This window comes from Podarcis erhardii (genome assembly GCF_964252035.2).
Source record: "Podarcis erhardii genome assembly, chromosome: 14".
Lineage (NCBI taxonomy): Eukaryota > Metazoa > Chordata > Lepidosauria > Squamata > Lacertidae > Podarcis > Podarcis erhardii.
Window position 1 is genome coordinate 54,138,722 of NC_138503.1, and position 24,146 is coordinate 54,162,867.

A 24,146-nucleotide genomic window follows, 5' to 3' on the forward strand; every position below is an offset into this window, starting at 1 on the left:
TGGAGACTGGATGCTGCCCCACTCCAACCTTCAACTCACTGCAAAGGAGCCTTGGGGCGGGGTGGGGCAAAAGGGGCGGTCCAACCCGGGTGCCACTTGGGGGGGGGGTTTGACAAGATGGCCCCTGCCTCCCCCCAGCTGTAGAGCGGCCGAGGGCACATGCCATCCATACAGGCGACTGCATGGGCTGCCTCTCGCACAGCGACCATAAGGGATGCCGCACATGCACAGTTCGTACGGAATGCTCTGCCCCGGGTGCTGGAGAGGGTTCTTCCGCCACTGCTTGGAGCAAGGCTGGGCAGAATGCCTGGGGGGCTGCCCCCTTGTGCCCCAGGCCAGGTTCCCATGCTCTCTCCAGGCAGGGAGGGCTGAGTTCAGCTCTGCCCCCCCCCCCCAGGCTGCTCATCCTCTTCTGCTGCCTGAGGTGAAATGGGAATGTGTGGAAGGTGTTGCCAAAGCCATGCTTAGCGGGGGTTTTGTACCTGCGGCTCCCAGCGAGATCTTGCAGGGCTCTTGTGAGATTTCCCTGGAAGCCACCCCATTGGAGTCTGCCACCTAAGGCAGCCACGTCAATTGCCTCATGGATGGGCCGGCTGTGGCCCGAACTCTGCTCCAGGCAACCTCCACTCCAGAGTTTCCTCCTAGGCCAGGATCCAGCCACATCTCCTTAGTCACATGGGGACGGGGAGGCTGCCATGCGCCTTCCGTGATGTGGACGGAGGCTTCGCTGCTCTGCCCGACGCGTCCAAAAGGAAAAGGGGCCGTGTCAGAGACCCCCCCCAGCAAAGGATAAGAGAAGGGCCTGCGTGTATCTGCTGTGTGCTTGGGGCTGGCTCGCGGCTAAGGGGGTCCTTCAAAGGTTGTCCCAGCCTTCCCACCCATCCCAAAATACCCGCAAAGAAGGCCCAGTGGTTCTAACCCCCCATGCTCCAACTTCTGTGACCCTTGCCAAATGCAACAGGAGGAATGGCTGGCAGCAAATTAAGAAAACAGACAAAAACTTTATGGGTTCTGTTTCTTCCTCGCTCAACAAACTCTTAAGTCACATCCACCCAAGGACAGAATCGGGAGTAGCTCCAGGGGTCTCATAGGGGGGCATTTGGGGGTTTGTAGCCCTCCCTGGGAAGAACTGGGGGGGGGGGGAGACTGGCAGGCGGCAAGAGCTGGAGAGGAGTTGGTGTGAGCATTTGCCCTGGGGTATAATTCACATGCCCACAGATAAAGTGGGGAGGGGGGGTCATTGCATGCACAGCTCACCTCCTTGCAAACTCCAGGAAATGCCCCCGTAATCTTTCTCTCTCTGGCATTTAAAGCTCACCTTTTCCATTAAAGTAAGACTCATTCGGACAACCTCCAGCTTCCACGTTGTATGTGGGCATGAGTGGACCCGTGGGGAGAGGGACGAGCTGCGTTGACTGCGGCCCCCGGGCAGGGGACAGGGTCTTCCAAAAGGGGCATTCTGGCAACTGGGTGGGGAGAGGCCCGGGGGCACCTGGCCGGACCCCCTCCCGCTCCTGGCTGGTGGCAAACTCTGCCCCTCCCCTGCCAGCACCCAGCTGCTCACCAACTGCTGCTGCTAAGGCCCCCCCAATCTCCCAGGGGCAACTGGGCCTCTATAGGCAGCAGCTGGTGGCAGGTGGTGCCAGGGTTGGTTTTGCCTGAAGTGCCCCTTTTAGCTGGGCGACGAAAGGGAAGGGGGGAGGCCCAGCAGGGCAGCCCTGGAGCTACTCCTGAGTCGCAGCCCCATCTGCCGGGGGAGGGGGGCACCCGCAATTAACACAAGGGAGGGGCGGGTGCTGCCTGGCAGAGCCGCCCAAGGGGCAAGCCACTGGCGCAGCTCACATGCCCGCCAACCTTCCACCGCTCTTGAAGTTGCTCTGGCTGAAGGTGGAGGCCACCGTCCCATCCACCGTCTCAAAGGTGATCTCCTGCTGCATTTGCAGCTGCTGCTGGCGTCCTGGCGCTATCCTTCGGACAGAAGGCACTGAGAAAGAGAGAGAAATCATATGAAAACGATGTATCTAACCCCGAGGAAAATGGCTAAAGTGTACAAAACAAATTCTGAAATGCGTTGGAAATGCAAAGAGAAAAAAGGGCACTTTCTGTCATATGTGGTGGGCATGTACCGGTACATTGGTAAAGGCTTTCTGGGAAATGATATATAATGAGTTAAAGAAAATGTTTAAAAATACATTTGTCTAAAAACCAGAAGCTTTTTTACTAGGTATAATAAGTGAAGAGGTCCCAAGAGAAGATAAAAGACTTTTTATGTATGCAACGACGGCAGCAAGAATGATAGTAGCCCCAAAATGGAAGGATGGAGGAGTATCAACAAAAGAAGAATGGCAGGTAAAACTGACGGGAGTATGTGGAGATGGCGAAATTGATGGGGAAAATCCAAAACCAGGAAGATCAAGTCTTTTCTAAAGACCGGAGTAAATTTGTAATTTATTTAAAAGACCACTGTAAACGGTTAAAATCTTTGGCAGGGATGTAAAGACACTTGTAATGTGGTAATTATGGTTACATAATAGATAGAAAACGGTAAAAGATGCAGTAATATTAATTTAATCTTAAAGATGGAACCCATGGAGGGAGGGAAGGAGGTCTGAGGGTTCGAAAGAACTCTGTATTTTAATGTTTGAAATGGTTTTGTTTTATATGCATACAATTTTTCAAAAAAATTATTAAAAAGAGAAAGAAAGAAGCAACAGCCGTTTGTGCTTTCTGCTGCCATACGATTTAGCAACTGCAATACAGCCTTTGCTGGATCCAAGCTCAAAGGACCCCTGTGGAGGAAGGATTCTCTTATTTGGCCCATTCCGCAGCTCCCAGCTGGTACCGTCCCCCACGGATCACGGCCCCCGAGTCCGATTCCAGCCCCTCTTCCCTGGTGCCCAGTTGCCAGTGTTTCCCCCAGCCCAGGCGTGCTTAGAAGACTCACATGCATAGGGCGAGGCGCTGACGTCGGCATAGGCAGAGCGGGCTCTTTCCATCCTGTTCCCCAGGGGGGGCCGGGGACACTTCAGGACTGGCAGGGGAGGGAAGCGAGAAGGCCGGTCAGCCCACCACCGCAAGCCCCTGAACCTGCTCCTCCTCCTCCCCTTCCCCAATGGCTGCCTGCTTGCTCACTCATCTGTCTCTTGCTCCAGCAGGAGAGGCAGTGTGGTGCAGTGGGTAGAGTTGGCACCCTAGACCGGGGAGACCAGGTGAGATACGCTGCTCAGAGCCCCTGTTTTAATTCTGCTTCAAGCCAGTCGTGGAAAAAACCCATCAATATATATATATATAGAGAGAGAGAGCTAGAGGCCAGGTCTTTGTGCGGGTGAAGCCCCAGGCAGATTAGCAACTGGACCCCAAAGAGGACTGCCATAGACGTGCCCACTGCCTTCAAAGTGCCGCACCTGTGAATTCCCTCTGGAGGGCAAGGGAGCGCTCAACTGCTTGGGAGTCCACCCGGCCTTTGTAGAGGACGCCGTTGACGCCAAGGATGTCCACCTCGGTCTGAAAGGGGGACAAAGGCTGTGAGAGATGAGCTGAGCCAAGGCCCAGTAAGGACAGAGTGGAGTGTGGGCAAAATGAAACAAATGGAGGCAGGGCCTTTCCAGCGTTGGCCCCTCCAGAGAGATCAGCCTACACAATGACCTTTTCAGGCGCCGGGTGAAGACAACGGCAGTCATAAATATTTATTTCCACTGCTTTTTGCTGGTTTAGGTTTTTAGTTTCAAGTTGCATTTTATGTTTCGTTTAGTTATTACTCGTAAGCCACCAACAGGGCATTTATCACTAGGTGGCATATAAATATTGGGAATCACGAAACAAATGGACCCAACCGAGGCCTAGCTACCAGCTCAGATCTCTTGAAGAAAGCATTACCACCAAATGCCTTCACAGAGGAGGAGAGAAGGATCCGCAGTCAAACCTCCACGTTCAGAGACAGTCTACCTCCCGGCAGTTTTGGGGGGCTTTGGCTTTTCAGCTGGGCTTGCCAGCTTCTTGGCCAGCCCTGCCTGGCCACCAGCAGAAGGCTGGACTAGATGGGCTTTTGGTGCCCCAGATCCAGCGGGGCCACCCTTAGCTGCTGTGGTCCTTCAGGCAGATCTCCCACCTGGCACCCAGCACCCTCCCCCCGGCAGGCGGCTCCAGGTGGCCCAGCGGCCGCTCACGTTGTCGTAAGTGATGGCTGTCGGGTCTCCGTAGGGGTAGATGGTGGTGAGGTCCTGGGATCGGGTCAGGCGTTTGATGCTGCATGCTTGGTGGTGGGCCTGGCACTGCCAGCAGGTCTGCGGGGGCTGGGCGCCACTGGCCTCACTCACCTCCCCGTCCCTGAGGAAAGAAGACCAGGCCAGGGGGCTCAGCATCAAGGGCTGGAGACTGCCAGTCCCCTGGACGATGCCTTAACGGGATGCTGGCTACAAACCTCGTTTCACTGAACTATAATGACCAAAATTCACAGGAAGCGGGTAAAACTCCCCCAAATTCTGAAGTATTATAATCCTAGCTCATCCTAGGTGAAGCAAAAGGCAGCAATAAAGGATTAAGGACTCAATTTCTAATACTGAATTTACAAAAAAGGTTTGAAAACCTAAATGGCAAGTTTTAGAGCCCAACTTAGAGGAAGCAAAGCACAGTAATAAAGAGTTGAGGACTCAGCTATTAAAATTCTAGTGTTGCCTTTACAAAAAGGTTTAAAAAACCTAAATGGCACAAAAAAAGGAATACAAGATAAGCTGTTTTAGATTTTAAACAAACTCAAGAACAGGGCTGAAACGTTCCCATGGTCTAGATGTTACTGTTGGTGTTAAATAGTTATTTAAGGTTTATGATTTTTCTATTTCCTTCTAAAGGGATGCAGGTGGCGCTGTGGGTTGAACCACAGAGCCTAGGAATTGCCGATCAGAAGGTTGGCGGTTTGAATCCCAACAACGGGGTGAGCTCCCGTTGCTCGGTCCCTGCTCCTGCCCACCTAGCAGTTCGAAAGCACACCAAAAAGTGCAAGTAGATAAATAGGTACCACTCCGGCATTTCCGTGCGCTGCTCTGGTTCGCCAGAAGCAGCTTAGTCATGCTGGTCACATGACCCGGAAGCTGTACACCAGCTCCCTCGGCCAATAAAGCGAGATGAGCGCCGCAACCCCAGAGTCAGTCACGACTGGACCTAATGGTCAGGGGCCCCTTTACCTTTACCTTACAATTTCCTTCTGAGGAAACTGAATAGTTCAGTGAAACGAGATTTGTAGCCAGCATCCTGTTAAGGCTTTGTTCAATTTTAGGTTTTTCTAACTTTTTCCATAAACTCTTTGATTTGTATTAGTTTATTTTCATAAGATAATATTTCCTGTCAATTACTTCTCGTTTCAGGTATTTTCACGGTATTTCATTTGTTTTGTGCAATTTCTCGGTTACGTGACTGTCTTTTTTCTACTAGCCCCCTGGACAATGGCACTCACCAGAGAGGTGCCGGAACTGAGTTCCTGTGAGTTCCCCCTGAGAGAAAAAAAGCCCTGGCCCTGGGGACATAAGGGACATTGGAGAGAGGCTGGCCACCAGAAACAGGAAGGTAAAATACATTGAACCAGAGAGAATGAGGCTTCTCCAAACTTCCTCTTGTCTCACTGCCTTTCCTCCAGAGAAAACTGCTCTTTAGGGCTCAGTCGGACGGAGCACATGGCAGCTGGGTTTTCCGAAGGTTGCTGTTTGTCCTGGTTTAAAGGGAGAGGAGTGGGACGAGGGGGAAGCTGCTTCGACCCATGGCTAGAAATCACAGATGAAGCGGAAAACTGCCCAGATGAGGGTTGCTGCATTTCAAGAAGTATCCAGATACAAAAAAATTGATGAGCTATTTTTTTTTGGGGGGGGGAGACATTTTGCCGATTTTTAGAAATTTCCCCCAAATGGTAATTTTGCCATTGGAGTCCTGGATATGTCCCGGAGAAACTGGACGTATGACCTGGGAGAAGTGGGTGTCTGCAGCTCTAGATCTGGGATGGGGGTGGGGTTCCCCTGCACAGGGCGCCAAGCCAAGGGGGTGCAAAATTGAGAACATCCTTAATTGAGAAGATCCATTTGAGGGAGCCAAATCTTGGCCTTGCACAGGGAGCCGTATCGTGAAAGATTGCCCTTAAGTTTGGTTGAGCCCCGATTCTGCCTGCCCCTGATTTCAGATGCAGAAAGGGCCCAGGGCTCCTGTCCCTCCCCGCTTAGCATCTCTCTGAGTGGGGTGATCAGCAGGGCTCCCCAACTGCAACTCCCACCCCCCATCGCAGTGCCCCCTCCTCACTTCCTCTGCAGCCGTGTCAGGTGTTCGTAGCCACTGGCACTAGCCGGACGACGGCGCGCGCTGCCCTTTCGCATGGTCACCATGTGTCTGCAAAGAAGAAAAGAGAGGGGGGGTGAGACGGGACGGGGGGCTGTTAGAATTCCTGCTCCGTGTCTGCAGTCATGGGATTGTTGTCTATCACATGACGGTGTACATTTTGACTCCACAGAGCGGGAAGTGATGGAGACAGGATGTTTGTGTTATTGTGCTCCATGAAGTGGGACTATTGTCCTTTGTTCTTTTTCTCTTTGCTGTCTGATCCTAGAGAGAGGGGGAGCCATGTTGCAGTGCTCCATGGGTGTTTAGATGTAAATAAAGTAGATTAGCCAAAATGCTGAGTTGCTGAGGTCTGTTACGCAAGTTGCACAAACTCTGTGGATCCCTAAGTGTGCCGGTGTCTGTTGGCATCGGTCGCTGTGATGTTCGGGTTGAAGAAAACTTTTGAAGCTCCCGAACTATCGACCAGGAGGCAGGGAACATGCCAGTCAGGCATGTGTCCCTACCAGGGTCCTCCTCGAGTGTAGGCTGAACTCCTGACAGGCCCAGGGCTGCCTCCCCCACAAAGCAGCCACCCTCCTCCCACCCTGCAAGGTACCAAGGGGGTCTGGACTCACGGCCCGGTCATCATGGTCACTGGCCGGTCGCAGGAAATGCACTTCACTCTCTCAAAGAGCTGTCTGAAAAGCACAAAGAGACCTGAGTTGACCACCTGAGGAAGGATGTCCTTTTACCATCCATCTTCCATGGAATAACCCTGAAGATGTCTCATGTGGCAGGTTGGGTGGGGGCTAGCACCCGCAGGGCCGGCAGAACAAGCCATCCCCCTTGGAGGTGAGCCTTTAATATGTCATTATATTTGTACTTCAAGTTCGATTTGGTAAATCTCCCCTGGAAAGGCTAATGTTTGATGCAACCAGTCTGGGAAAATTAATGAGCAGACACCTAGAATTGATTTCATCGGAACTGAGGGAAGATGGTGCCAGCAGCGAAAAGACTTTTGGGTTGATTCGGCAGAAATACCAGCTTGTGAGGCGATACTGCAAACGGACGGGGAATCATGCACATAAAATTCACACAGAAACGTATCATTGTTTACGTATCTCGCTTGTGGGAACAACTCAGAGGCTGTGAAAGAAGGAATATGAACAACAGGAAGATTTAAAGGAACTATTGGAAATGACTATCAAAAGCAGGAGATATGAGACGATCAGAGCCCCCCCCCCCGAACTTGAAGCATGGGAAGTCCCAATAAAAAAAATATAATTCGGCAGAATATTTGTATTATTTGATATGTATATGTATAATTTGGAATATTTAATGTGATTTGATTGGGTTGTTAAAATGGAAAACTTAATAAGAATGATTTTTTAAAAAAGAACAAGCCAGTCCCCTTGCCAGCCTGCGCTCTGCCACTCGGGCATCTGTGCCAAGCCCTGTTTCAGGAAAGTCCCTTCCCAGAGTGACAGCGAGGGCTCCGAGGACCAAGGGGGTGGCAGGCAGAAAGTGACAAAGGCTTGCTTTCTTCATATGCAGAGAGTGAGGCGAGCCCCTCTCGTCCTGGAATGCAAGTGGTAAATTCCCAGGACAGCGAAGACAGAAGGGCAGCAGCTTTCAGACACACTCTCAGGGGGGGAGAGGCAAACTGGAGAATCTGCTCATGAGTCTCCTCAGACTGGGAGGATGAGCAGAGTTCGGGCTTGGCGTCAGGCCAACAGAAGGTGGAACAGATGGCGTAATATCCTGCTGGAAAAGAGTCTACCTTCCAGTGGGCTCAACTGACCCATCGAGTGAGGAAGATTCAGCTGTGTGCTCAGACTGAACTACTGTGTAAATACCAATAAATCTGAAAGTTATAAAACCACCAGCCTGCTGTCTCTTGGTGTGAGAGGGAGATCATAAATCCTGACACCCTGCAAGCCTTGAGGCAGATTTGCAGCGGTGCTGCGATAATGAACAAAAAATACTTACACAAATGTATAAATTATTAAATAATATACAAATAGATCAAGGAATTAAAAGTAAGAATATGCTAAGGTGGGAACAAGATTTAGGTTATGAAATTGAATACAAAGATTGGGTTAAATTTGGGACAAAAAATATAAATTTTACGGCTTCTTATCAATTGAAAGAAAATTTCATGAAGATGCATCATAGATGGTATATGTCGCCAGATAGGTTGGCAAAAATGAAAAAATCGGGTGATAATAAGTGTTGGAGGTGTAGTAGAATGATTGGAACATTATACCATATGTGGTGGTCATGTCTGGAAATTAAGAAATATTGGAATATGATACATGAGGAAATTAAAAAGCTAATAAAAACATCACATAATAAAAGAGCAGAATCATATTTATTAGGAATTTTGAATGGTGACATCCTGAATGACAAAATTAATATTTTCTTGCACGCGACAACAGCAGCGAGAATGTTAATAGCCAATAACTGGAAAGGGAATTACGTTCCAATCAAAGAAGAATGACTGAATAAATTATGTGAATACTTGGAATTAACAAAGCTGACTGATTTGATAAGACAAAATGATTAAATGATTAAATGATGTTTAAATGATTATTTATGTAGACAAAGGTTAAGTGCAAGGTATTGTTTGTGTTTAGAATAGATTTATGAAAGATTTAGAAAACTTATTGATTAGAATATTTGTATAAGATTGTATGGGAAAAATACGGAATAACAGATACAATTTTGCTTAAAATGTATATAGGAGGTGCAGTGTAAACAATGGAAGTCAATCAATGAAATTTTATTATTGAGCTATTTGTAGAATAAATTTGGAAGAAATTCTTCAAATTTTTCTTCTTTTTCTCCTTATTTTTTCGTTTTCTTTTTTCTTTTCTTCCTTTTTTGTTCTTTTTTTATATATGTGTGCTTATCTGAAATATATATGTATGTATGTATTCGCAGTATTTTGCTTGTATTTTGTAATAATTATGTTAAATAAAAGTTTGTTTGTTTTTAAATGAAAGTTATAAAACCGCCAGCCTGCTGTGTCTTGGTGTGAGAGGGAGATCATAAATCCTGACACCCTGCAAACCTTGAGGCAGATTTGCAGCGGTGCTGCAAAAATTAGTGGCCGCTGGCACTGCAGAGGGGATGCCCTTGCCTCTCACGACGATGGAGAGAAGATGCTCAGCCCCAGCTTCCCTGCCAACCCCCCCCCCACTCACTTCTTAAAGCCAGCGGCACTGTCTGCGTCAAAGCGGGGGCCCTCGCTCAGGTACTTCTTGACGACTTGCCACACCTGCTCCAGCTGCCGGCTCAGAGGGTCCAGGGCCATGCGGTCCAGCTGTGGGGAGGTGTCAAGAGTGAGCCAGTGGTCAGTCGCACTGTGCACGTTGGAGTTAACGCTTTATTAGCAAGGCCAGGATCCGCACAGACTTGCCGGAGTGTCTGGCCAAATGAGCACAGCAGCTCATCCACAGTAGGTCTTGCCCCTCCCCACGGATCAGTGGCCGAGACTAAAGGTCGAGATGATATACGCATTTTAATAACAACGTCCCCATATCTGGCTGTGTCTCCTCCTCTCCAGGGTTTTCCCCCAAGCAATCTGAGACTATGCCTGTGTGAAGCTAACTTCTCCTCCGCCCTCTTCATGCCTCTCCTGGTTCTGGGAGACCAGCAGCAGTTGCAGCAGGAGAGGGAGACCCCTGTGCCTCTTCACCAGGTGGACTCATCTCTGCCTCTTGGCCTCCCTCCTCTCCTGTTTCAGCTTCTGCCTCTGATTCTGCCACTGACTCTCCCAGCTCACACAGCCCTGTTCCTTCTTCTGACACCTCCTCCCAGTCTTCTCCCTCTGACCCCTCATCATCATCCCACTGCCACTCCCTGGGCTCTGAGCCTTCTTCCCTTGGGGATTCCCCAGCTACTTCTTCCCACCATTCCTCTGCGTCCAACCAGCCCATGACACCAGGCAAGGAACGCCAGGAGGTTTTGAGCCCTGGGAATGCAGGCTGGGAACTTTGCCCACCGCTAAGGATGTCTGCTCACTGGAAGGACAGATCGTGAAGCTGAGGCTCCAATACTTTGGCCACCTCATGAGAAGAGAACTGGACTCCCTGGAAAAGACCCTGATGTTGGGAAAGATGGAGGGCACAAGGAGAAGGGGACGACAGAGAACGAGATGGTTGGATAGTGTCTTCGAAGCTACAAACATGAGTCTGACCAAACTGCGGGAGGCAGTGGAAGACAGAAGTGCCTGGCGTGCTCTGGTCCATGGGGTCACGAAGAGTCGGACACGACTAAACGACTAAACAACAACAACAAAAGGATGTCTGCCAGGGCTGGGTCACTCAGGAGGCAGATGGAGACATTTGCCTCAGGTGGCGGATTCCAAGGAGCACTTCCATGGGCGCCCCTCTGCTGCCAGAGAAGCAACTGTGGTGGTTTCCGGGTTCTGGTGAGATCTCGCAAGAGCTGGGCAAAATCACACGGAGACCTCCACTCTTGCAAGGTCTTGCTGGAACTCGGAACCCACATGACCCCAGTAAGCGAGGCTTCAGCTGGGCTGCCCCTGATGCCCGCCTGCGCTTGGTGGCTCTGCCGGGACGGCGTCACCTTGCAGTCCATGTCGGTGAAGAGCTTCTCCAGGGCTTTCTGCCAGTCCTTGTCCTGCAGGGACATCTTTTGCAGCAGGTCCTGCATCATCTCGCTCAGCTGGTCGGTGGCCGACTGCAGCTCCACATGGTTCACCTTGGCCTCCAGCTGGCTCTTGTCGGCTTTCTGCGGGGAGAAGCAGCAAGGCCCTCCCCAGTGCCCTCCAGCAGCAGGGGGGCCAAGGAAGACAACCCTCCCCTAGAGGCTAAGCTCTCAGAGTGGGAAGGGCCCCGTCACTCAGACCATGCGCCTCCCCTGGAGGCAAGAGCCCCCTCCCAGCTCCACGTGGTCCCCTTACCACGTTCATCTCTTCCTGGATCAGGGCTTTGTCTGCCTTTGTGATATCCAGCTGCTCCAACATGATGCGCATGGTCTGTGCACAGGAACAGAAGCCACACTTGAAACCAGCATTTATGCCCCAATATTATTCAGAACACATGTGTGTGTGTCCAGGCACCAGGGATTTTTGCACAAGTTTTAAAGTGATATTTTTCGTTATACAATATAATAGAAAACCGAAACTAAGCAAGAGTAAAACAAAAAGAGAGAAGAGGAGGTAAAAAAAATGCAAAGCCCTCTCTCAGGGGTAAATCTTGACCTTTGCCTCACCCAAAAGGGGTGGACCCTCTCAGCTCTTCCCTTTATTCTCCCAGCTTCCCACCCTGGGAGATCTTCCCTGCCTCTCACACAGGCATTGGCTGGCAGCAGGGTAGTTGATCCAGTGTATGTTGGCCGTGAAAAAGGCAAATTCCAGCTCAGACCGCATGGCTTTTACAAGCCATTCTTGTGTTGCTATATAAATAATATAGGAACTTTCACTACTGAACTAAACCAAGTTGTACTGCCTGTGTTTTCTGGCTGATGTATGGAAAGGTGCATGAAATAGACCTTTGGAGAGTATGTAAGTTAACCATTTTCAACTCACCCAATGTGTGGTCTTTTTCTACACAAGGCGAAGAGGGGAACTTCAGAAGAGACTTAGAAGGGCATATTGTAACAGCCTATATAATATCTCCAAACTTTGCTGCATATTTTGTGGTTTTAAAACTCTGCTGGGGCTCTCTTACCAAAGAGTACTTTCCCCAAATTTGGATCCTGGCATCCAGGAATTCTCCTTTTATACCCTATATTCCCCTTGCCATCAGCAGTGACGGCTATCGATAGCTGCTAGCTAGACGGACCCCCCTTCTGATTTTCTTACAGAGTTTCCCAGGTGAGTGTTGCTGCTCACCTGGATGTCTGACGTGCTCTTCATCAGCCTCTCCATGCCCGTCTGCAGCTTCTCGCACTGGTCCTTCAGTCTCTGCATCTGATCCATGGTGCCCTTCAGCGATTCCTTGCCCTGGGGAAAGCAAGCAAAGGAGCTGGGAGACTCAGCAGGTGCACCCTTGGGCGCTACCAGGTGCACACCCACCTGGCAGGCAACAGCTGGGTGGTGTGGAGGACCTTCTTGAGCGCCCCCTTCCCTTCCTGCCCCGTGCTCCAAAAGTCACCTTCTCAGCCTGACTTTGGATCCAATTTATTCGCTCTAGCAGAGACTCCATTTCAGGTGGTTCTCCAGAAAGGCCTGCAAGCAGAAAGAAGGCTCACAGCTGGGCTGCCTCATCCTCCAAATTTCTGGAGGAGAGAGCAAGTCATGGCTCCTAGTCACCCTGCCCTCCACAGTCAGAGGCAGCCACACTTCTGAATCCCAGGGGCTGGAAACCGCAGGAAGGAAAAGTTGCTCTTCTATGTGGGGTGTGATACATAAGGAGCAGTCAAGTACAACATTCCTTGTTTTCCTAGAGTGGACATGCAGGGGAGTGTTTGGTCCAGCCAGTTGAAAACTTCCTGTTTCCTCCTGACTGGGACATACTTCCTTTGCATGTGACTAGAGGTGGGTGTGACCTTACCCGTCCAGGTAACAAAAGGAAAAGGCACACAGCACCCTCTCTCTCTTTGACTTCCTCCGTCGTTGGAGCAGCTTTTTAGCTAGAGATGCTCTCTTGGCTTCCAGCCAACAGAGGACACTGGGATTATCCCCACATTGGATAGATCCACATGTATATACTTTGTAACTAAGTCTGCCTTCAGGGATCCAACTGTGAACTGATGTGAGTATACTCCTTTCATATACTTTAACCAAGATTATGGTGTGTTCATTCTTTTAAGAGGGATATAAGGGGACTTACCAGGAACCTAACAGTGAGAGGCTTAAACAAACCTGCAGCCAGCTATCTGCTGTGTGTGTGCTGGCCCCGGGGGGAAGGTACCGTGATCGTAGTCAGAGTTCACAAGATGAGAGGCGAGGTCCGAAACTGGGAGCCGGGCGGGAACAGGAACGCTGGAAGGTCTGAAGCCAACAACGACGTTGCTCCCACAACCTGGGACCGGGCTGACTGACCTTTATCTTCTTCTAAGGCCAGGGGCGGTCCCGGTCCCCAGGAGCCCCACCTCCCCTGGCCTTAAGGCGAGCACTCCTCCTGGGAGCAACCAGTTCCCTTCGCCTCTCTGCCCTAAGCCTCTGTAGTTCAGGAGAGGCCGAAGGGTTACTGGGCCCCGGAGGAGGCTCACCTGTAGCCACTGAGTCCTCAAGCACCTCTGGGGCCAGAAGGGTTTCACCTGGTGCCTGCTCCTGAGGATCTGACACAGGTGCAGGCTCCTCAGAATCTAGGCCTTGCCCCAGTTCAGCCGGCCCTGGAGGCGGGGACTCCTGTGCAGGCTGGGATTCCTCTGGTTCAGCCTCTGAATCGGAATCCCAGGCCATCACAGTGTGTTTAACAGGGGAATGTAAGTTACAGATAGGTAGCCGTGTTGGTCTGCCATGGTCAAAACAAAATAAAAAAATTCCTTCCAGTAGCACCTTAAAGACCAACTGAGTTAGTTCTAGGTATGAGCTTTCGTGTGCATGCACACTTCTTCAGATACCAATGTAAATGTAAAACTCTGCTAAGTTATAGAACTTGCTAGCACAAGTTAGGAAGGATATTAATGAACAATATATCCTCTCCTGCCTCCCTGAACATTCCCACACTGCTCAAGTCCTGCTTACTGGTTTCCCCTTGGGGCACCTGGCTGGCAACTGGGAGAACAGGAGGCTGGGCTGGATGGGCCATTGCTCTGACTCTGGAGGAGCCAAGGTAACTGTAACAGAGGGTGCCTCTGGGCATGCAGAGAGCGCATCTCTGCACTTGGCCCCTGAGCTCGGCTCCAGACCAGCCCACCAGCCGATGAGAAGAAGAAGAGGAGGAGGAGGGGTTTGGATTTGATATCCCGCTTTATCGATACCCTAAGGAGTCTCAAAGCGGCTAACATTCTCCTTTCTCATCCTCCCCCACAACAAACACTCTGTGAAGTGAGTGGGGCTGAGAGACTTCAGAAAAGTGTGACTGGCCCAAGGGCACCCAGCAGCTGCAGGTGGAGGAGCAGGGAAGCGAACCCAGTTCACCAGATTATGAGTCCACCGCTCTTAACCACCACACCACACTGGCTCTCTGGGGTGGGTGGGTGTGCCTTGCAATTCCGCCCCGGATGTGTTGGTGGGGCCTCTGGGTCAGAAGGTGTCAGCCCCACCCCCAGTGTATGGCTCTTCCTTCCCACGGCCACGCTTGGGGTGGGTGTGGGGTCGCCCAAGGACTCACCCCGAAGGCCGGCTTGCTTCATCTGCTCCTCCAGCTGAGTGATTTGGGCCAGCAGCACTTCGTGCTTCTGGGGCAGCTGTCCCAGGGTAGCCAGCACTTCCCGGGACGACTTCTCCAAGCCCTCTGGGTCGGTGTAGCTCTGCAACACAAGCACACATGTCTGGGAGAGACCGTGGAGGGGAAACCGGGGTGGGTGAGATGAGAAGGCCTGCAGAATGTCCCGAGTTCAATCCCTAGGCTGGGAGAGACCCAGAGAGCCACTGCTGCCCGCCAGAGGAGACAAAACTAGGCTGGGTGGAGCGAGGGTCTGACTGTTTGAGCCTTGAGTGAGAGCCATTCGACAGTGAGCCAAACTCATGGAATCATAGAGTTGGAAGGGACCGCGGAGGTCATCCAGTCTAACCCCCTGCAATGCAGGAATTTCAGCCCAAGCATCCATGGCAGATGGCCGCCCAACCTCTGCTTAAAAACACCCCAGGAAGGGGAGCCCACCGACTCCCAAGGGAGACCGTTCTACTGTTAAAGGGCTCTGCCAGAAAGTTCTGGCTTAGGGGCCAGACGTGGCGGTCAAGGAGAAGCAGGCTTCTGCGGAATAGCATGGCCTTTGCATGAACACCAGAGACACGGCTGCCTCCATGATGCCACGGGTGGCAGTGGCAATGGGAAGAGGCTTGACCAGCCTTCCATGGACTGACCAGGGGGAGGGACCAAAGGAAAGGCCCCCTGCCCCCGGAGGCAGCTACATGAGCTGGCAGAGTTTCTTGACCTCCCGTGGCAAACGTAGACTCAAGTGGCATAGAGTTGCCATATTTCAAACAGTGAAAACCCAGAGAGAAAAGTTGTTGAGCTTTTCCCCTCCTGCCTGGATACTCCTAGAGACAGCCTATATTTGAAAACGTAGCTCTTTTTTTGGGGGGGAGGGTTGTTATTGTTTTGATTTTGCTCTTATATATTGTGGTCTTTTCTGTGAACCACCCTGAGACCTCCGGGTATAGGACGGTATATAAATGAAAGAATAAATAAATATTCCAGATATGTCTGGGAAATTCGGGATGTGTAGCAACCCTGGACTGGCAGGAGTTCTCAGGGCTGGTGGGCAGGGAGGGGTCTTCCCTGCCACTTCTTTCTAGTGGAGGTGTTCCAAGGATTGAACCTTCTGCATGCCCAACAGGGATCCTGCTGCCTCTGCACTGAGGTTCACCTCCCCACTCCCTTTTCTGCAGGGCTGCAGGATCTCATGCGAGGGCCGCCAGGGCGTGGGGGCTGGGAACCTGCCTTCCTGCCCCCCCCCGTCCCCGCACTCACCTTTCCCGTGAGCATCTCGCAGAGGGAGCTCCAGCGCACCAGGTCCGAAGCGTCTGCCAAGGAGCCCAACCTCCCCTGCGTTGGGAAAGGAGCAGGTGAGGACCTGCGTGGGGAAGGCCATCGCTCACGGCCCAGCCTGGGAGCAATAAAGGCCATAAAGAAACCAGGGGGCTCCCCCCACCCCACCCCACGCAGACGGGCTCAGCTTGGCTAAGCGGTCCTCCCGTATCGCCAGCCTCTGTGCATGAGCCACACTGAGCCACTTGTCTTGGTAGGGAGACTGGGCCCAGGGAGGGGCAGCAACGCTCGCCTCTCCGCCCCCCACTGCTGTCTGTCCTGTTGAGCTGCTTTGTGGAAGGGTCCCTGATTAATTAATTAATAATAATAATAATAATAATAATAATTTTATTTATACCCCACCCTTCCCGGCCAGAGCCGGGCTCAGGGTTGCTAATACTGGTAAAATTACAATAAAAACATAATGGGGGGGCAGAAACAATTTAATATACAGGTTAGAATGCAATTTAAAATGCAGCCTCATTTTAAAAGTCGCCCATAGATCAAAACCATAAGAGGAGGGAAACATAAGGGTCAGACTGAGTCCAAACCAAAGGCCAGGTGGAACAGCTCTGTCTTGCAGGCCCTACGGAAAGATGTGAAGTCCCGCAGAGCCCTGGTCTCTTGGGACAGAGCGTTCCACCAAGTTGGGGCCAGTACTGAAAAGGCCCTTGCCCTCGCTGAGACCAATCTAACCACCTTGCGACTTGGGACCTCCAAAGTGTTGTCATTTGTGGACATTAAGGTCCTCCGTGGGGCATACCAGGAGAGGCGGTCCCGTAGGTACGAGGGTCCTAGGCCGCATAGGGCTTTAAAGGTCAAAACCTGGGACAACAGCCACCTCCTGCATTCCTCACCTTCATTGCGCTGCTGGAAGCCCCCCCCCCCCCGACTGCTATGATTTGGTACAGGTGCTTATTGTTAAATTTATATCCCTCCCACCCTCTCCAAGCGGACCAGGGCGGACGCCTGACGTTCCCCTCGCCTGCATCGATGCGCCTGCAGAGAGCCGGGCCAGGAAGAAGCAGGGCAGCAGCAACAAGAGGCGGGGGGGGGGGTCAAGAGAGAGGCAAGGATAGCACAAGGATGGAAGAATGAGGAAACCCCGGCAAAAGAACAGTGGCAAGAGAAATTGATGAACTATGCAGAACTGGCTAAACTGACATACAAACTGCCAGATAAGGACTTTAAGGAAGAATGGGAGCTTTTTTCCCAAAGTATTTAAAGAGACAACAAAATGAATTGGACTCCTTGGCAGGTTTTGAATAAACATACACAAATTTAGTGATTGATAACATGGTGGATAGATAATGTAAGAACTGAAATAATTTTATAATATGCAGAGAATAACACGTGCTGAGAAATCAGAGACAGGAGCTGAGGGAAGTCTGGGGGGGGAGGAGGGAGGGTTTGATGGGGAATGGGAATAAGGGGGGGTAATGAATATGATATGTTTTGATATAGTGTTATGTTGAAATTGTTAATAAAAAAATTTAAGAAGAGAGAGAGAGAGAGAGAGAGAGAGAGAGAGAGAGGTGTGTGTTGTGCTCAGAGCGAGCTGTGGGTGTCCTGGGCTCACATACAAGGCTGGCTGGTCCCCCATCTAAAACAGGGACAAATCCTGCCTCTGGGGAAGGAAGTGGGTCTGCCTGGAAACCGCAGGAGGGGAGAGGGCTGCTGTGCTTTTGGCTTTCCCAGAAGAGGCCCCTGGCTGGCCCCTGTGAGAACAGGACGCTGGACGAGATGGGCCACTGGCTTAATTCAGCAGGTCCTTTTTACGCTCTTAGGCTCAGAGACAGCTTTGAGAAGAGCCGCCTGGTCCCAGGAAGGTAGGTCAGGAGGCTGGAAGGAAGGCATCGCTCTCGTCCCGCGTTTCTTCTTCTCGGCTCCAAACACACAAGCAGCATTTAAGGCTCCTGTTCAGCCTCAGCACAGAGCAAGAGCATCTTCTCCACTGTTATGTACTGAGTTGAATAAGATCCAAAATGCTGCAGTCTGATTGGTCCTAGAACAATAGGATTCAGAATGCAGCAGTCTGATTGGTCCACAGGAGCCACCCAATCCAGCTCCAGGTGGAAGTGAATCCACAACCTGATTGGCCTACAGGAGAATCCTGGAATTAGCCAATCACGTGGGCCCATTGTGTAAATAATGTATATAAAGCAGACATTCTGGGGGAACTTCCATTCCTCACTACTATGAGCTGAATAAAGAGCATGAAATCCACCCTTGACTCCGAGTATATTTCATCCGCTTTCGTGATGTAGGGCAGGGCGGGTGGGAGTCAGGGAAGTTGCACTCACCAATTGCTCCCTGATCCCGTCCATCTTCCTGGACTGCTCATCTAATCGGGTGAGCTGCTCCCTCATTTCGTCAACGTTGAGCTGTTTATTTATCACATGGTTATTATGTAATAATAGTAAGTGGTATCAACTTTGGTCTCTAAGCATCTTACACAAAAGCTGCGAGCCAAACAATGGCATTGAGAATTCCACATCCACACTCTCCCACCGTAACGCTCCGGAAGGGCACTGTGGGTCAGGAGGACTGAAGCCCCAAAACCAGACCTTGGCTGAAATGGGTCCAGGGAATGAGCTTCATCCAACAGCATCTGCAGCTGAACTGCTGCCACTTCATTGCCTCACCCCCCAAAAAGCGTATTGGTGATCCGGGCGGCACTTGGAGCTGCACAGAGGTGGGCGATTTTGCCCTCATAGTACCTTGCAAAATTGGCTCTGGGGGTTCCAGAGTTAGGCTCTCCAAGATAGATGAAAGCAACCATTGCATTGCTTGGAAGATCTCCATTGGGTGGATAGCTGAAGATGCAATGAAGGTGACAAAGAAGGCCATGTTTGCGGCTCCCCTGCCAAGAACTACGTGCTCTTAGGCATGTCTGGTGGCCCTTGCAAGGCTTGTGCCCCAGCCATCTTTGGGCCTGATCATGACCTCATAAACCAGGGGGCTGCCCCAGCTCTGGAGGGCTGGAGAGTGCAGCTGTGCCAATGGCCCACTGTGCCTTGCATTTAACACAGAACAGGTGGACTTGCTGCTAATAATAAAAAAACAAGAGTAGAAAGAAGGGCTCTGAGCATGTCCAGAGTGCCTCCCCATGCCAGCTGAGTAACCACAGTTGGGCTGTATATCTCTGGGAGGCACCTCTGGGGGCCTAGCCCAGGCAGGCTTCATTCACAGGGCCCCCCTCGTTTTGAAAGAAAAATGCCCTCTGCCCCACTGCAAGATGCCCCTTCCTGGTGTCGTCTCCACCTTCTGGGGATACTCACTTTGGTGAAGTGCTCCTTCAGCTGCCCCAGCTCTCCTTGAAAGCCCTCGGTGGCTGTTTGCAGGGTGCATATGTTGTTCAGAAGCTCCTGCAAGGTGGTCATGGCCTGGACAGGACAGAGAGGGAGTTAGTGATGGCTGGAACCAGAAGAAGACACCTGGGGAGATCATCGACAGGAGCACTGGGCAGAGCTGGCCATTGATAGGAACTATGGAAAGTGTGCTCAGTCTACACACACACACACACACACACACACACACACACCCTTTTCTGCAAAGCTCAGGCCCTCTCCTGTTCAAGCCACACATTTCTGCTCTTGGTCCTCATCTGCATGCAGACCTTTGAGTTCAGAAGTCGGATATGGACCAGGAATGGGGAGTCTAGGACCCTCCAGATGTTCTTGGGCCACAACGTCCCTGGAATGTGGCCTATGCTAGCTGGCGCTGATGGGAACCAGAGTCCAGCAACCTCAGGAGGCCTCACCCATCCCTGCCCTCAAGGCCTTGGCTACACCTTCCACAGGGTCAGGGCCATTTCCAGACCACCATCTGATCATGAATGGTGGCCCATTGCAAACATCACGGTCCCTTCTCTTTTGCAGGTAGTGGGGCAGGGGGCCACAACCAGGTGTGCTGCGCCAGCTGCCCAGGAAAAAGAGGAAGGAAAGAAGGCGCCTTTCTTCTTTCTGGGAGACTCACCTTGGTCATCCCGGCCTCATTCATTTCCATCTTCTTCTTCAGCTGCATAATCTGCCACATGTCCTGGGCCGGCTGGGCAGCTCCTTGGCTGCGGGCCAGCAGCTCGGCGGTGGTGGGAGCCTCATTCAGGAAATTCAGCTGCTTCTCGAGCGCCACAACCCTGTCGTGCAGCTGGTGGAAGATAGAGCTGGATTTCTTGGCTGGCTGGACCACTTCGGAGGTCGCCACGCTTGTGGCCAGGTCTTTCGGGGGCTTGATGAAGTCCAGCTCGTCGTCGGTGATTTCCTTCTTCATGTCTTTCAAGTGGAGGTGATCCAAGAGGCTGTGCAGGAATAAATGGAGGGCGTTGAAGTTGACATTGCCCAGTTCTGGCGTCCCAATGGCCAGGTTGATTAGCTCTGCAAAGGAGATGCTGTGGGTCATGATTCTTCCGGCAGCCGGCCTCCAAAGAGCCGGGTATTGAGATTTCCACCCTGAGGTTAGCTAGTTGTCTTGGGGACGGGACAGCAACACAGCCCAGTAGGTTCTGAGTTAATCAGTCACTGACAATGTGTGCATGGGATTTATCTGGGGAAAACACCGTCAGGCTTGCTGCTCGGAGTTCTGCTCAGCGCGGAAAGTTTCTTCTGGTTGCTAGGAGATGCCGGAACACGGGGAGATCTGGAAGATGGGCAGCGCAGGCAGGGAACCAGCCGAGCCTGTCGTGAATCACGGCGGTACTTGGATAGGAGCCAGATTAGCCGCATACTCAAACAGCATTTGGTGCCAAGGGAAGGTGCTCTTGGAAATGAGGGAGGGACGGGGCTGGAAGATGGGGGGGTTGTGCCTTGGCACCCTGGGAGCTGGGCAGAGGCTGGCAAGTCACACTCCTTCCCCTGGTGCCCACCAAACTAGACCCACTGGCAAGTTCCAACCCAGCTGCTGCTCCTGGCAGAGCCAGGAAACCTTTTCCTTAATGTCTTTTTTTAAAATTATATTTTTCAGGTTTATACATTTCATTAATTTTATAATCATTTTAACATTTCAAAGCTTGACTTCCCCCTCTTCCCCCTTTCTGCGGTTCCTTAAATTTATTTTTGAATATCTTCTGCATATCCAAATTCATTTAATTTGCTCATTTAATTATCTACTTAAAATATATACTCTTATGAAACTTCAGGTTGTTACAATAATCCTGCCAGTCTGTTTATCTGTTTGCCATTTATATGTAAATATTAAATAAACAATTTCCATTCTTTTATTAAAAGTTTGTTATCTTGATTTCTTATTCTTCAGGTAAGTTTTGCCATTTCTGCATATTGCATAAGTTTTTGTATCCATTCTTCCTTTGCTGGAACTTCTGCTTCTTTCCATTTTGGGGCGAGTAGCATTATGGCTGCTGTAGTCGCACACATGAATAAGTTTCTATACAATTTAGGTAGTTCTGTCCCTATAATTCTCAAGAGAAAAGCTTCTGTTTTTTGTTTTTTTTTTAACAAAGGTTATTTTAAACATCCTTTTCAATTCCATTATATATCATTTTCCTTAATGTCTTCAGAACTGTTTGGTTGATGAACTACTTACCTTGCAATTGATCAGACCAGAAAACCAGAAATAAAATTAAAATATCTACCCAAAGTAAGAATTTAAGAAGCTGCTGGATGAGGACAATGGCAGGATCTGAACACAACAGCCCTCCCCAAGCCTGTGGTCTCCAGCACTGCTGCCTCTAACTGTGGAGGCGACAGAGGCACCGTGACTAGTAGTAGCCATCGACAGCCCTCTCCTCCATTAATTTGCCCAGTCCTTTAAAAAAAGGACGCGGGTGGGGCACTGTGGGTTAAACCACAGAGCCTAGGGCTTGCCGATCAGAAGGTCGGTGTAAGCTCCCGTTGCTCGGTCCCTGCTCCTGCCAACCTAGCCGTTCGAATGCATGCCAGTGCAAGTAGATCAATAGGTATTGCTCTGGCGGGAAGGTAAAGGGTGTTTCCATGCGCTGCTCTGGTTCGCAAAAAGTGGCTTAGTCATGCTGTCTGCGGAAAAACAGCCTCCCTCTGCCTATAGAGCGAGATGAGCGCTGCAACCCCAGTCGTCCGCGACTGGACCTAATGGTCAGGGGTCCCTTTACCTTTTAAAAAGCCATCCAAGTTGGTCATCGCCACCTCCTGTGGCAGAGAGTTCCAGAGATTCAGGAGAGATAAAGAAAGTCCTTCTTCATGCAGCGCAGAGTTAAAACTATGGAACTCCCTGCCACAGGAAGCAGCCTTTAAAAGACGATTGGGCAACTAACCAGGATGGCTACTAACCAGGATGCAGAGGTGCTGCCTGGCCGGACCCTAGGACAACACAGGATGCTGGTCCTGCATAGAAGGGCCATTCGCCTCATCCAGCAGCAGGCTACTCTGATTCTCCTAGGTTGTTAAAGAAACAAACAGCTGCTCCCTCTCAGCTGCTGTTCCAGGTGGGGAGGGAATCACAGGATCGGAGAGTTGGAAGGGATCCTGGTGATCAACTCCGCGCAGTGCAGGAATCTTTTGCCTGAGATGGGGCTCCCTGGAATTAAGAGTCTCTCCCGACGGAGCCATCCCAGTTTTTGCTGCAATTCTGCATTGCAGGGGGTGGAAATGGACCACGTCTTTGGGATCCCTCCCAAATCCTACAGTTCTGTGAGCAGGCAAGGCGGTCTCAGCACGAGTTAACACCACAAGAAAGAACTTGCCCACATGCATCTAGAACAAAGACGTGCGTTTCAATCTATATTTCTTTTTTTTAAAAAATTTAAATGCTTCTTAATACTAAAAGGCTATAAGAAACATATATATGATCAAAACAGAAATGCAAAAAGAAAATCACATTATTTGTTCACTGTACATTCTTCTTGAGTTCCCTGTGGCTTCCCACCACCCCATCATGCACTACCGCTTATTTTATCTAGTGCACTATTAATCTCCATCTTCTTTTTAATCGTCAATAATATATTCTCTTATAAATATCCATCGTAACACAGAAGTCATTCAAATCCTGCCACAGACTTTAGAGAGACTTTTCAATCTCTTTCTTAGTTTACCTCTGATTTTAATTTTTGAATGTTTAAACAGCTGTTTTTAACCTCTTTTTACGGATGACTTTATTCTTTTCGAAGGGTCTTTTTTATTTTATTTTATTTATTTATTTTTCAGACAAGCACATATATGTACCGTATTTTTCGGCCCATAGGGTGCACCGGCCGATAGGGCGCACCTAGTTTTTTGTGGGGGAAATAAAGAAAAACATTTTTATTTTCCCCCCCAGGCACGGGTCTGGGGCGGGGGAAGCCCAAGCATTCCCCGACCCCAGCCCCCAGAACAGGCAGCTCTCCACAAACCGTGGGAGTGTAGCGCCCTGCTTGTGGTTAACGCTTAGCTGGAATGAAATATTCAACGCAGCAATAGAGAAATTAAAATAATAATTTATTTGTCAGACAAATAAATGAGAGGCTCAGTGGTATATGGTTACCAAGCTCTGGCCTGGCCTCCTGCCATTCTGGCCAGCACTTATATTTCCTTAATCCAGCCCCCTTGCTCCTCCTGTGGCTGCCTCTGTCCAATCAGCCTGGTTGAAATTCCTATTGGCTGTTTGCTAGAACCAATCACAAGAGATACACCCATTTCCTCGCCCTTTTATGGAACACAAAGAGCTATATATTGTTACATCTATAAATGACAAATAAGTAGTAATATATCTTACATATGTCTCAACAAGGAATCTTAATTACCAGCTCACCTCTTGCCCTCCTTGCCCTATTGCCTTCTAAAACAGATGGTTAATCTTAAATTTTTATCTTCAACAGATGTCAAGGATCTTGAGTTCACATCAACATTGAAAGATCTCCTTCATTTGATGGTTTCTAAACAAAAAGGCCTGACAACTATATATCAGGAGTGCTCGATGGCGTCTCCTGTCTGGCAGGAGGCTGGGCTCATTTGCCCCTCTGGTCTCCTATTGCAATATGACTCTATGAAATAAGAATCTAGCATTTCTTAAATCCTTTGCATAATTACATTTAAGCCAATATATTTAAGCTAATATATTTCATACATTATCATAGGTAGCCTTTTAAAAGGAATAAGGCCTTTGTAAAGTAAAAAAGGAACTCAGTAAAAAAACAGCTTCAAAAGAAGCCTCTTCAGTTTACACCCCTCCTTTCACAGCCAGCTAGATGCTTCTCCATTGCTCCTGGCCTTAGGAAAATACGGCTCAAGTTTTAATGGGAGGCCCATGGTGTTATTTTACCCATTC

The 24,146-nt window shown here is 50.2% G+C and overlaps 1 protein-coding gene across 1 annotated transcript; it reads right to left on the minus strand.

Annotated features, from left to right (window-relative positions):
- Nucleotides 1-112: 112 nt before the first annotated feature.
- Nucleotides 113-20,627, minus strand: LOC309329142 (uncharacterized protein C16orf96). The gene is made up of 16 exons (XM_081839748.1): nucleotides 19,890-20,627; nucleotides 19,193-19,297; nucleotides 18,215-18,295; nucleotides 15,855-15,929; nucleotides 14,550-14,688; nucleotides 12,423-12,496; nucleotides 12,161-12,271; nucleotides 11,228-11,302; nucleotides 10,891-11,055; nucleotides 9,504-9,622; nucleotides 6,933-6,995; nucleotides 6,280-6,366; nucleotides 4,167-4,326; nucleotides 3,405-3,504; nucleotides 2,945-3,031; nucleotides 113-1,984 (listed from the first exon to the last, which is right to left on the minus strand). Exons 1-16 carry the CDS (start codon nucleotides 20,310-20,312, stop codon nucleotides 1,839-1,841), a joined length of 2,010 nt encoding a protein of 669 aa, XP_081695874.1. The 5' UTR covers nucleotides 20,313-20,627; the 3' UTR covers nucleotides 113-1,838.
- Between the last annotated feature and the right edge of the window lie 3,519 nt (nucleotides 20,628-24,146).